Source organism: Abramis brama, assembly GCF_963993115.1.
Source record: "Abramis brama genome assembly, chromosome: 22".
In the NCBI taxonomy this organism is placed as follows: Eukaryota; Metazoa; Chordata; class Actinopteri; order Cypriniformes; family Leuciscidae; genus Abramis; species Abramis brama.
Genome location: NC_139984.1, coordinates 9,956,386 through 9,970,955, shown reverse-complemented (window position 1 = coordinate 9,970,955; position 14,570 = coordinate 9,956,386). Strand labels below are relative to the sequence as shown.

The 14,570-nt window shown below is 36.7% G+C and overlaps 2 protein-coding genes across 7 annotated transcripts in view; one reads left to right on the top strand and one right to left on the bottom strand.

The window, feature by feature from the left end:
* The window catches only part of ppp1r12b (protein phosphatase 1, regulatory subunit 12B), a 28,183-nt gene extending 21,077 nt beyond the window's left edge, over positions 1-7,106 (top strand). Inside the window, exon 7 of one of the 3 annotated variants that reach the window (XM_084097973.1) lies at positions 4,527-7,106. In XM_084097973.1, coding sequence (XP_083954099.1) covers positions 4,527-4,613 — 87 coding nt within the window. In that variant the 3' untranslated portion in view covers positions 4,614-7,106. The remainder of the gene's footprint in view (positions 1-4,526) is intronic. The other 2 variants (XM_084097975.1, XM_084097974.1) reach the window with 2 other exon arrangements.
* A 4,581-nt stretch (positions 7,107-11,687) lies between these two features.
* syt2a (synaptotagmin IIa) overlaps positions 11,688-14,570 on the bottom strand; it is a 99,917-nt gene continuing 97,034 nt past the window's right edge. For 2 of the 4 annotated variants that reach the window (XM_084097957.1, XM_084097959.1), the window contains exon 9: positions 13,822-14,531. In XM_084097957.1, coding sequence (XP_083954083.1) covers positions 14,316-14,531 — 216 coding nt within the window. In that variant the 3' untranslated portion in view covers positions 13,822-14,315. Of the gene's footprint in view, positions 14,532-14,570 lie in introns of all 4 variants that reach the window. The other 2 variants (XM_084097956.1, XM_084097958.1) reach the window with 2 other exon arrangements.

The window sequence follows — 14,570 nt, the reverse complement described above, 5'->3', positions numbered from 1 at the left end:
GCTGGAGAAGACTTCACAGAGTACTGGACTCTTGCATTGTCAATACAAGATATTGACCAAAAATGTATGCACCTCTTGATGGAAATAACATCACATTTATTTCTAGGGTTAGAAGAATTGTTGCCAAACATATAACATGATAGAAACATAATAATGACGACAGTAACGATCCAATCATAGACTTTTGTATATTTTAATCCAAACAGCAACTTTTTTGTTTTTGGCCGGGCAGTGTATATAGCGTTTTATGCTTATCGCAGTTGTTAGCTTAGCAACATGCTAACGGCAACCCCCATCCTCTTGTTAAACTTATGATGTATTGAATACTGTTTCAGAATCCAAACCTCTACTCCGTTTCAATTGAAAATACTATATCAGCAGCTGTTTATGAGCACTATTTATTCATATCACTCATTTAAGCTAAAATTAAGGCTCTTTATTGGCACAGATGGTTCCATGAAGAACCTTTAACATCCATGGAAACTTTCCACTGCATAAAAGGTTCCTTGGGGCAGAAAAGGGTTCTTTAGATCGTTGTCTACTGAAAGTTTTTTTGGGGAACCAAAAACGGTTCATGGCATCAGTGCAAAAAAACAACAACAAAAAACAACAACATTTTGCAACCTTTATAAAGGGGGAACCTTTATTGTAACAGAGCTGCTGAGTAAAGGATTTTACTCAATTTGTCACAACATACTTTCTAGATGTGTTGAGGACAAATGGATGCCTCAGCCATTTGTCCTCAACACATCTAGAAACCATGTTGTGACAAACTGAGTCATGGCTTACTGAGATGCCTGATATGACATGCCTCTGTTTGTCAAAGCAATACGTCATTTTAGAGAATAAACCTGTTCAAATATCTGACTATAGATGCTTTTTGTAGAGACAAAACAATGAATCATGAAAGCGCTATGAAGAGATGCTAGATGCCTTGCAGTTCTCTGTTGGTTTTCATGGATTGGAGAAACTCAACGGCCTGGTCCCAGAGCCGTAAGCCGTGAAACCACGTTTGGAAACGGTGTCAAACCTCAGGGTTTCTCCACATGCTGGTTCAGGAAGTTTCTGAGGTTGACCACAAATGCCTCACGTCGATCATTAATCTCCACACTGCGCTGTGTGAGGCTTTTATAGAACAAAATAGTGGTGATTACTACTGTTTAAAAGCTGATGGCAGAACTTCCCTTAGTAAAAAGCTTGATTTGATTTCATGCAAGTGGTCATGAAGATGTGTGCAGGCCTGTTCTCCTGTCCTTTTTGTGAATGACTACAGTTGCATGTGCTTTGTGTCTGTAGTTTATCCAACTCAGATTTATGTTCTCAACTGATAGTCTTTGCATGCTTATGTTCCCATTCTAAAGTCAACATGAAACACTCATTTTACTTTCATAATGTGACATAATTATTATGGTTAAATGTGTCTATATGAAGCAGTTTTAACCTAGAAGGTCTGGACTCTACGCAGCTTTCATTGGCCAAGGACTGCCCAAAAGGGCATCTATCCGACATGTAACGCAACCAATCACAGTTCTTTTTGTTCCGCATCATGTTTAGGCGCGTGAAAATGTAAAGTCGACATCCCTACAATAACAGACCGGCGTGCATCTAATAAATTGTTCATTCAAGAACGTTGTGCAAGTTTACTGGAACAATGGAGCTGCGAACTTCACATACTTTTAAAATTCAACGTTTAGTTGATCCTGGTAAGCGCTCATTGTCATAGTTGTAAACCCGATGGCTTTCTTCTTCCACGAGGGATTTTGGTGTCACGACATTTGTTTCCAGGCGAACCGATAAAGAACGCGACACACACGTCTCCTGGACATCCTGTAGAATTCAACCAATCAGATGAAGACATTGTGCCATTCAGAATTAACCTAATATTTTTTCTAAATTCCAATTCATCTCCTGAATTTTAATTGAGAAAGCAAACAGGATGCAGAATTGCAATTCAAATTTGATTGTAAGGAAAAATAATTAAATGAACTTGAAGAAAGTCATGTAACAGTAGCTTTTAACAATAAAAGGAAAGCTTGTGAAGACAAACTTTGAATTTTGACTTGGAAAAAGTTTTTTAAAAGCCTTTAAGTTTGAAGCATAATAAGACTTACAAACAGATATGAAATGCTATCTACTATATATGAGTGTTTAGTTAATATATTACATCATATTTAATCATTTAACTTTTCTGGACCAGGGTGAACAATTACTTAATACTTAACCCTTAATACTTTCTGAATGACATAAATATACAGTAGAAAGATTAACTGAATATGTAATGTAATCATAATCATAATGTCATATAATAATATTATTTAATATATATTCATATATTTCACACAATATTTTAACATTTTATAAATATTTCAGCAAGGCATAGAAAATGTATCATAAAAAATTATAGATATCTGAATAGAAAAAAATTGCATCATTACTATAATCATTGATATTACACAATATTTGATTACACTTTATTTTAGGGTCCTTATTACAGTGTAATTATACATTTAAGTACTGAGCAATATTAATGATGAACTACATGTACTTACCATAGAGTTAAGTTTAGGTTTAGGGTGAGTTGCATGTAATTATGCATAAATTCCTACTATAAAGTCACTGTAAAATAAAGTGTTACCCACTGTTTTTACCCATGTGTACTTAATTAATTACACCTAATAAGAATGACATCACTATTTGTGGCTGGCAATCAAGATCTGCAGCATGCCACTGGATTGAAGTCAGCTGAAAAGCCAATTCACAGGCAGAACATGTACATTTGGATGAAGTATAATAACTATATGTATATTTTTATTTGCTTGTGTATAATGTGCACTGATGAATAAGAACAAACTGATAGGGTTAAATTGGATTTCATGCTGACTTTGCTTTAACTAACCCAAGCACACTAATGCTGTCCATTTTTGTTCCCAAACCCTCTTTGATGTTCTCTTACACTCGCTCTCGCCCTCATCATGTCTGGGTCTCTCTGTATCTCCAGACCCTTCCTGCTCTGGCTCGACTGCAGGTTCTCCGCAGGGGGAACGCGCGCCTCCTAGTGGAGAACAAAGCCATGCTGCGCACCCTCGCCCGCCTCTCTCAGACGGCCTCTCTCCCTGAGACGGAGGATCTCTAGTCCTCTGCTCGCTTCTCTGTCCCTTCCTCCCTCCTGTTCTCCGCTGCACCCTGTAGTCCTCTTCCTCTGCCCCTCTGCTACACACCTCTCAGGCAGGTCTCGCTCTTTAATTTGTTTCTTTTGCATTGGTAAAGCTTTTTCATTCTTTCTTTCTCGCTCTTTCTCTCTTGGGTCTGGGGAAGGGCAGCCCCTCACATTCCTCCTGCAGGCGATGGCTTTGAAGATATTTATAGATCTTCTAAACCCATGACCAAACGCCTCTACACTCCAGCAATGTCCAAATCAATTCACAGCCACTGTAGCTTCACATTCACAGTCTCTGTGAACACATAAACTCACTGGTTACAGAATATTGGATACCAATATTACACACAGATAGTAAAAAAGTAAATCAAATCATTTTAAATATTACACAAAATTACACAAACAGAATGAGTAACTTTGTACTCATTAGTAAAACAAAATCTTTCTAAAAAACATGGGATTTGTTTCTTTATTGCTTAAAGCCAGCATTAACAAGAAAAAATGTAGGGCGGGACTTGATTTTGTACATGGGGATTTGATTGGATGGTTGGATGGTTGTGGTTTGCTATTGGTGGATCTCATGTGAGTGACAGGTTGCCCGGCCCACACGCCAGTAAACACATCATCAGAGAAGAGATGCTGCTGCAAGAGGGATGGGAAGTTACTTTGATTAAAGATTACAAGGAGACATGAATATTAAAAAAATAAAATAATGATGTGCACAGATAAATAATTTATAATAAATGTATAATAATTTTTTTTTTTTTTTTTTGTCAGTTTTGATTTCATGGTGACTTTAAAAACCTAGCAGGACATTAAATTGTATCCTATTCATGCTGAATGCCAGTACTGTCCACAGTGTTATGGGCCTCTATTTGTGTGCTGGCTATTTCTAAAAGTGAGTTAGCACAATTTTTTTTTTTTTTTTTCGAAAGTTGAAATGTTTTTTGTTTCGAAAAATGTGATATGAATGCATGAGTAGCTGGGTTTGCTCACCCATTAAAGTGTTTGAAGTTCTGGCACTATTTTACTCACTGCAGTAGGAGAAGGGGTCTCCCTTCTTCATGCATGAGCACACATTCACATGGCCGTGCTAACTGCCATTCCTTTATAAAGGCCAATTTGAATCTTTGATCTAGCATCCGTTGTATGTTTGATTACTTGAATCATGTTTGAGTAATGAATCATGCTTTTTACAAATAAAACGAAATTCAGTCACATCAGATTATGAGATACGAGTAGTCTGCAAGAACTGTGTATCCCTATCTCATGGACATCGCAATTTTGATTTAACATGGACACTAAATAGTTCTGAAGTTAATAATCAAAAGCGTTCATCTCTCTCAATCTCGTCTCTCATCAATCTCAGGTTTTGACAGAACTCAAGTCTGATAACCAGCGGCTGAAAGATGAGAATGGAGCCTTAATCAGAGTCATCAGTAAACTTTCCAAGTGAGAACGTCCGGTTGAAGAGGGAGGAGAAACGCTGAACAGAGAGAAACCAAATCTGAGAACTTCACATTGACTTCAACCTGACCATTGTCTGGGAATGGTTTGTGTCATCTCTTACTCTTGGTACAGCAGCTCCAAGGTTAAAGGGATAGTTCACCCAACAATGAAAATTATGTCATCATTTACTCACCCTCATGTTGTTCCCAACCTGTGTGACTTCTGTTCTGTTGCACATAACAGTAAATGTTTTGAGGAATGTCTCAAGTGTTGCTTTTGTTAATACAATGAATTTCAGTGGTCACCAAAACTCTTTATTTTTCAAAATGTCTTCTTTTGTATTCCAGAGAAGAAAGAAAGTAACCACCTGCTTACAAAATACAGCTAAAACTTGCTTAAGATGGTAGCTGGATTTACATGTATTCTGGCTTAAACTGGTTGAGGTGGTTGACCAGCTAGACTACTTGCTAGTGGAGCTGAGGTCAACCATCTTAAAGGCCTCAATATACTCACAGCAAAGTTATTTTTCGTTCTTCGCTTAGGGGTAAATACAAGTTTGAAATACCTTTCCTGACGTCAAACTACCAATGGTAGTTCAAAGTTGTTTACCACCCGAAGCAAACTTTTCTGGAAAGTTCACTTTGGCAAGCTCTTTCAAACTCCCAAAATGAACTCCAAACAAACTTTGCTTTGGCCTGGTTTTGTTCGCAATTACATCACACCAGTTGAAACATATCGAGGCCTTTATTGACCTGGTCAGAGCTAATAATCCATTTTTGCTGGTGAGGACCTGGTTGATTAACAATGTTCCAAAACACAACTTAAACTAGTTAACTGGTTTCACCACCTAAAGCTGGGTTGACCTGGTGTTTGCAGTAGGATTCTCAAATAACACTGTAGCCACAGCATTGGTTCCTAAAAACTCCCTCAAAAACATCCAATGAATTGAATGTTTTCTCAATGTCCTTTCTAAACTCTAAATGTTTCAAGATCAGTGTACGAAGTGCTAAAATCCATCCTGAAAAAAAAATAAAACAAAAAAACAGAATGAATGTCTACACTGGTCCAGGCTGGTTTAAAGGTCTTACAAATAAAGGTTCTTTATTGGCATCTATGGCTCCATGAAGAACCTTTTACAGCTATGGAACCCTTTCCATTGCACTAAAGTTCTTTAGATTATTGAAGTCATGCTGAAACGGAAGTAGCAGCAGATCTTTTCTTCCATATTGTGACAGAAGAGGAAATGTGGGACTGGTTTTGTGCATTGGTTGTTGATTGGATTTTGAGATGTGGGCATTGCTCTCAAAAGTGGAAGAAGATGAACGTGAGCTTGCAGGGGTGGGATATAAGCAGACCTAATGATTGTAGAAGTTAGTGTTGTCAAATATATCGATATTTCAATACTTACCAATGTTTAAATATCTGAAACTTATTACAATACTCCTTATCTGCAGTACTGATACACCGATACACTCTCTCTTCTTTCTGAAGGCACATTGACACACACTTGCCTCTTCTCACCCACTCGTTTCTGTTTGCTCCGGATGAATAGTGTTGGTGTTACAGTGCCTGCATCTTGGCATGTGGTTGTGGGTGTTGCGCATAAGTTTATTCAGGTTTTGCGCTGATCTATATAAGTGGTACGCGCATAAAGCCGCCTCTCAAACAGCTCGCGGTTGCGAGTACCAAATTTGGTTATTTTTCGTTGCTTATTGTGCTCAAACGGGCAAATACACACAAAATGATGTCCAAATGCACGTCTTGGCGAGTATTCAGGTAACACAGTCAGTTTTGGAACGTAAATAGTTGAGAAAGAAAACGTCATGTTGCGTAACAGTATATTGGATCCGTGCATGAGCTCTTAAAGTGACAGCAGCCTGATATTCCTGCTGCTGTCTGTCATTTTAATCAAAGAACAAATACAAAGAGAAACTCACTTGGCTGAATAACCTTCCTGACTTTAAATGTGAGAATTGATCTGTATGTAATTTTTAGAATGAAGAGTATCCAGTGTTATTTTTTACATTTGTTTATTTTATTTAATTTCTGTAGTAATTCTTACCTGAATTCTATAATGTAATTCTATACTGTTAGACCCACCTGAAAAAAAAAACGTACAGCTGTTTATTTTATTTGTCTCTATATTCTATTTATTTATTTGTGCTATCGTTTGCCATTTGTTTACTTATTATTTTATTACTGACTGTTTACTTGTATTTTTTTTTTGTTGAAAATTTAGTTCAGTTTCAATAAAGCCTCCCTGCGCTGTTTGCAAGCTATTGCAACAAATTTACTCAAATTATCAAAAATTATGTGATAATAATAAAAATATATATAAATGGCAGTATAGATGGCATTTGATAGTATTTGATACCCTGTGGTATCAAAAATTATATAGAATATCTATATTTTCCAAGGTATTGTATCAAAATTCCAGTATCGTGACAACACTAAGTAGAAGCCGGAAAGTCCAGTTATGACATTTTCATTAAATATTACGAGATCAAAAATAAATAAATAAAATAATTTATTAAATATAATTTAATAAATATAATTTGTTTCCTGCTGATAAAAAAAAGGGTTCTTTTTAGAATTGTTCATTGAAAGGTTCTTTGGGGAGCCGAAAATGGTTCTTCTGTGGCATTACTAAAAAGTAAAAAAAAAAAAAAAAAACTTTTTGGAACTTTTTAGATGGTAACCCAGCATAAACATACTTTTCACCAGCAAAATGTAGTTGGTGAGGCTGGTCAACTAGGTTTTTGGTGAAACTGGTTGACTAGAAAACGCTTGCTGCTAAGAAGCTTTGTGGGAACACCAGCACACCAGTATCACACAACAAGCATCCAAACCACAGCATTGTTCACCAACTTTTCTGGCCTTTCAGCAGGGAAGAGCTGTACAAACTGCCATTCCTTTAAAGAGTATTTGATCATCTATCAAATCTAATTGTCCTGAAGCAGGCGGTCTCATATAGTCCAGTATGATCTTCAGAAGCCCTGCCAGAACATTCTAAAAGGAATGTTCCCACTGAGGAATGATGTCCCTCCTTTAACTCGATTCCTGTTTACTTTTACAATTGTATTGTTTATATATGAACTGACGGGCTGAAGAATGGATACACGATGGCACCATTATTGAATGTGTTTTATATTTATTTATGCCTTTTTTGTTTGTAATTAAGAGTATCTATATGGATAAAACAGAAAACACATCACACATATAATATGCCATTTCAAATGCTTTGTGTTTATTTTCACTGTCCACTGTTTTTAACCTGTAACCTTGAACCAAATCTCACAGCACTTTGTTTATGATTGTGTTTGTTGTTTGCCTGTTACGATTATTAATAACACTGTAAAATGCAGAAAATGTAGTCAAGTGCCTTTTTAGGTGCAGTGCTGCCCTCTGCCTGCCAGCATGATCACACAGCCATTTTAGGTTCCACCACTTCACTGTAATGTTTTTGGTGTCCTTATGCTCCTCTGAAGAAATTACACTTCATTTATGTGTAATGCCAGGTGTGCATTTAGATTTAAATTCCATCAGCCATTTCTTATCAGACCATCTATTCCTTTTCCCTATCAAAAATAAACTTAAAGTTCATTTTATTAAGTAAACTTAAGTAAAATTAAGTATAATTTTCAAGTATACTATATGTACACTGCAAAAAGTGATCAGATGTATAACTTAAAAATGTGAGGAAACCCGTTGCCTTAAAACTATCAAGTAAATAAACTTCATTTAATAAAAAAAAATGGTCAAGTTCACATAACTTACTTTTTTTAAGTTAAGTCAACTGATCACTTTTCACAGTGTTGTAAGTATACAAATATCTGTGTACTAGTAGTATACTTGTACACGTATTATTTAAACACTTCTTGGAAGTAAATTGGCGTGCTTTTAAGTGTTACTAGCTGTGAGAACACAAGTTTACATCTAACTTTTCTTTACTATGGCACCTATACTACATTAAGTATACTTGGAAAATATATGTGAATTTTACCTAATAAAATAAACTTGAAGTTTACTTCTTTTTTGAAAGGTTTTTTGAAGTCAGTACCACCTTTTATTAAATATCTGCTTCCTTACACATTGTCAGAGCTGTAATAGATAAACAATAAATCAGTGTTAAATAACGTACAACAACATTATAATCAGAATGAAGTGTAATTAAAAGGCCTTTATTTTCTCATTTGTTTCAGTACAGAGCTGGTAACACACATGATAAATCTGTAGAGCTATTTGGTTCCCTTGACGTCTTTACAAGGATTGCTGATGCTCATGTACTGTCCACTAGGGGGTTGTGGGAAGAGTCTGTGAGCAATGTTTTCTCAAAGTGTCCCATCAAGGGCTAAAGCATGCGATTGATCCACACTAGGCACGACAATACGGACATGAACACACGCACACATACGAGAACACCGAAACAGGTACAAACACAGCCTGAGGGCTAAACCCTCGCAGTCTCCCACCGACAAAAAAAAAGAAAAAAAAAGACCACCACAGATAGAAAAAAAGAGCATTTTACAACTCCAGATAAGCAGAATGAAAAGTGCAAGAGAAGAATCAAATAAAAGAGACACAATGGCAGGCTTTTAAATCTTTTCCCCCAGAATGTTTGCTATGTGATTAACCAGAGCAGACATGATAGCATCGGCTAGCATTCAAAAACAAAGGTGATAACGTCTCTGTTATGGGCGTTAGAGCAGACTCTCATTGATTTTGTATGACATAAAACAGTCACAGAGCATTAACAAAGACAACTGAGCTGGTTTTGTAAGCCGATTTATACATGGAGAGCAAGATAAAGATGGAATCCATCAGCAGTTTTTTTAAACTGCTCCCACATATCTTTGCTTGCAAGTGACAACTCAATGGTTGGCGATCAGGAATGTTTCAAACAAATGTTCATTGTGCATGCTGCCATATAGGCAGAATGGCAGTGCTCGAGTAACTCACAAAAAAAAAAAAAAAAAAGATTATTTATTAAAGGGCCTATGCATTATTTTTTAAAGTCACACACAATCACACTCAAACCTCAAGAAATGCTGATTGAAATGACTTGGACAAGCTGAATTTCTGCATCATTCTGTTGAATCTTCTTGTCCAAATGGCATGATACACGTTTCAGTTTTCCCATAACGAATTTGGGATTGTGAATTATTATTAAAATGGTAAAAACAAGAACTTTTACATCCTGTGTTTTCATGGCTAGACAGCCATTCTAATCCTCCTTTTTAATTGCCCTTTTAATAATGCATGTGTATGCATACATAGTGGAATGGCAACGAACACATGCATGTGTTCAAACAGACGTCCCTAGCACACTTTGTGTTAAATCAAGGCGTTTACAAAACTTAATATAGACTGAAATCATCCTAATAAACATCAAGACACATTGTTAACAGAAAAACTGACTATTGCAAGTTAAACTGCCAATAATTCTTATTACATAGCACATTTTAGGAAACAGTGTGGCCCCGTAGCTTCACAGACTACATGGAATGTCGAGGAGGAACTTCGGCCTATGAAAGGAGGACACGTTTTAGGATCATCTATATAGCTGAGCTCCAAAGATTTAGCTCAAGTCTTATGGCTTTATCTTAGTCACACTCGCACACACAAACTTACTGTTTATTGGCTAGTTAAACGCTGTTATTATGTAAAAGACTCATAAAGAAAAGCTTTTTTTTTTTTAGAAAACAATGGGGACTCCAAGTTTTCTGTAACACGATTGATAATATTGTGCTCTGGCGACTTTGTCGCCAAGGTAGACAGTTGGTCCGAAAAAAATCACGTAAAAATGACGTAAAGTCAGATAAAATGGCAGTAAACGTGACTTCTCTAATTGGCACTGACAGTGAATAAGAAGGGAAAAATAATAAAAAGTGTTAGTTTTCATGAATCTGTATGATCCAAAACTTTCAGACAGAGATACTGATTACTGCTGATTACAGGATCCTACAGGATGGAGGAAAATATTCACTTGGAGCCCCCGGTGGATTTTTTTTACTTCCCAACAAACATATTAGGACAAAGAAACATAGAAATATTACTCTGAAAAATAAATATAAATGAATTAATCAATACATAAACATTTTCTTCCTTAACAATATTAGTAGACGGCAAGCATGCGGCTACGTTTTCATTCTATATTATTTCACACGAAGCACTTAACATACAGTATTTGCTCATGATGTCCAGGCATGGATTGAATCTGAAAATGAAGATTAGTCTAGTTTACTTCATATTCTCTCCAGTACCCACTCACAGAAAATAAATACATATTTGATTTGATTAGAAAATATACACAGTATCTTATCCTCCTCCGTTTTGTTATTAAAATGACAAAGAACACCTACTTAGGTACACAATATATTTTTTGCTTCATCTCTGAAACATGCGCATCTTTTTTGTATTGTAACATGCAGTATCATAAAGTAGGAACTATGCATATATAGGTTAAACTACACGCCTATGGGTTTGGGGAGGGGGTGTTAGTTGCAAGTTACGACTTTTTTTTTGTGAACGTTCTTTGAAATAAGGGACATATTTGTGTAAGAGATTAAACCTGAAAAAATGACATTGACAGAGTAAACAAAGACAGTGATCCCTAAATGATGTTTCGATACCAGCGGAAAAACGAAAGCATGATAAACAAATAATCACACATTCATTAGACCTGCAAAAATTTCAAACGGCACTGTGAATGTGGACGGAAATACCTGCTATTGCAACTGAACACAGCCTGTCAGAAGAGCTGCTTCTGTTTTATCAAGGGAAACGTCACTGAAGCGACTTTTAAACAAAGATTCTTTCAAGGTCTTCAGATATTTCAATGACACAAAATGGCTTCAACTGCAATTTGACTCAACATTGACTATGTTTACGAAACATAATTAGCCCCGCCCCTAACCACAGCAGGGTGGGAAATATTTAACATTTTAAGACTTAAAGGTAATGCTCATCCAAAATGGAAAATTCTGTAATCATTTACTGGTATGACTTTTTTTTTTTTTTGTCCATACAATGAAAGTATTGGACATTTCATTAATTGGACAAAAACTGTCCTTAAAATATCTTCTTTTATGTTCCACAGAATAAAGCATGTCATACCGGTTTGAAAAGACATGAGGGTGAGCAAATCATGACAGAATTTTAAATGTTGGGTTAACTGTGTAAATTACTTTTCCTCACACAAAGCTATTATGGGATTTCTGAAGACTTGGAATATAGAGCATGAGCAGATTTAAGTTGTGCAAATCTGTCCTCTTTCATTATTTATTAAAAAAAAAAAAAAAGTTGTGTGTCTCTAAAAAATGTCTCTAACATTATGCAATAAAAACCTTTGTGTGTTCGCAGAAAGACAAAATCATAGGGCTTCGAATTTCACAATTTCAGACTTAACCATAAAATTGGATGAACTACTGCAATCATCCAATCTGATTGTGACAGTAGAGTGAAGTTTTTTGGTTGAGGATAAAAGCCGCTAAAGTGATGTTTCCTTGCGAGAGTGAGTTTTTAATGGGTTACAGCATGTACATAACAAAGTCTCCCTCAAATCCACTCGTGGGTCTTTACATGTAGTTTTTGGCCTGGTTTAAAAGTCTATAGCCCACTCAATAATTATGCTCCACAAAAAGGTCTTGATCCAAATCAGGTTTGCGAATTTGCTTAATTTCCCAACTACTTAATAATTGAACCGATATCACAAGGTATCATCATTGCCAAAAGAGTTTCTCCAGGCAATATGAGGATAAAACGCACACAGATTTACTTCTCCGTCGGTCTTAAGCAAATCATATTCTGAGATTCACATCCTCACACAATGACTCATCATACTATAAGCCCTAAAGCAGCTTTCAGTTGACACAATTTCCCTTTTTAAACAAATGCAAACTCTGACAGCTCATATTGAGATTGATAGAGCAGCATGTACAGAATGCAGTTCCATTAGTGCAAATAAGTTCAGTGGTTTGGTAAGATGTGCAGTAAATACACACGTAACAGTACCCTCTATCAACTCTTCTCATAAATCCATAAGAACTTCTGGTTTAAACATTGAGTATAAAATGAAAACAAAAAGTGATGGAAGTTCTCAAAAGGAATAGTTCACTCCATGCTCGAAACCTGTATGACGTACTTTCTTCCGTCGAAGTCAAAGGGACACATTTTGAAGAATTTTCAAGCTGCTCTTTTCCACACAATGAAAGTGAATGGCAACCAAGCAAGATGTTTATAGAATTTTGTGAAAAACGACTTGAATATCAGTCTGTCAGACATGTTGGGTTTACTGGGGATCTATATAGAACCCTAGGGTTTTAAAGAATCCTATATGCTAAAAAGGTTCTATATAATGAGAAATATCTTAAATAATTGAATAATCCTTTCATGCTTAATGAGTTATTTAAAAAAAATTATATTGATAAAGAATGTTTACGAGCTATTTAATTCAAACTATTTAATTAGCATTAAAAATTGTTGAATTAATTAAGCTAAATCCTTAAAATGATCACATGGAGGGAACCCCTAAAAGATTCTATATATGAAGCGCCCGACTTTTGAGGTTCTAGAACTTTTTCTTCTAAAAGTATATGGCTTCAGAAGACTTGGGATATAAATGGATAATTCATATTAAGCTTGATGGTCCCGATTGACTTCCATTGAATGGAAGAGAGCAGCGTGCACATGCTTTGAAACGTCTCCGTTAGTGTTCCACTGCCGTAAGAAAGGCAAGTGAGTAAATGATGACTTAATTTGCATTGTTTTGGAGGGGTGAACTATTCCTTTAATGAGTGGGTTCAGAACATCAAAAAACACACAAAAACTCCCGAATGCAGGTACAAATAAAAGCAGGTTAAAGCCTAGGCATTGACCAGAACAAAAACACACCTTCGTTTAAAGTGCTCAGGCAGAAGACATCTACAAGAAATCAACACAAAGAAACAAATATACCGATGCTAACAGGAAGACGTCCCTGGAAGCTAAGAATTGCTTATTTCGTGATGTTTCAAGGCTTGTCTCCTTTTTGTCAGGGTTTGTTAGGATGTTGGGGCTGTGGAAGAAGCCAGCTGACAGCTGGAACCGAAGAATGGAAGAAGAGGTTGTTTTGCAGGCAGTGTAATCGACACCTGAAAGATACCTTCTGGCTGGGTCAGGAGCATCAAGTCCAACTATCTCTCCAGTCCCCATTTCCTCTAGTTTTTTATTTTTTTACTTATTCATAATGATAAACAATTCTTCAACTGTCCTTTCAGACTCAACAAACGTAACAACTGATTTCATCTAGATGACCAGCGAATCTAGAAAGGAATGTGTTAAATTAGGCAGTGAAAGAGGCAGTGTTTTCTATCCCTGGTCCCCGATGGAAAACTTTGGAATGCTGTTGAGCTGTTGGATATATGGGTGTGAATGTGAGCTTACATCTCTTCTGTGAATAAACCTCAAGGATATACAGGACAAGCTCGGCCTGTCTTCAAAAACATCTGTGGAAACAGTCTCGCTCATTACACCCTGATCCACTATCTCATTTTAGCAGTTGATGAGGCCGAATCGTCTTCTTTAATACCTTTAGGCTGGTGGCCCATGGCTGTAATTCGGTGCTGACTTGGTAAGATGACATGTAGTGCTTGTTGAAAAGTGGAAGAAAGGAAGGGAGGAGGTAAAGGAGAGAGGGAAGGAGGGAAGGAGGGAAGGAAGAGGAACAGGATTACTTCTTGGCAGTGAGGGCTGCTAACGTGGCATCCACCTCCTCCTCAGGTTTGAGTGGATGCCACTGAGCGATGGGCCTGCGTGGGTTTGCCAGCATGTCGGACCAGTGCCGAAGCTCAGTTCCCTGCGCTTTGCTTCCCACCCAGATCTTCCCGATGGCGTCGTTCTTGCCGATCTTATCGTAGTCGAGCACCGTGACCACAGCTTGTATTTTCTAAGAAAGAAACAGATATTGTGCTCAAAGTTTGAAGGA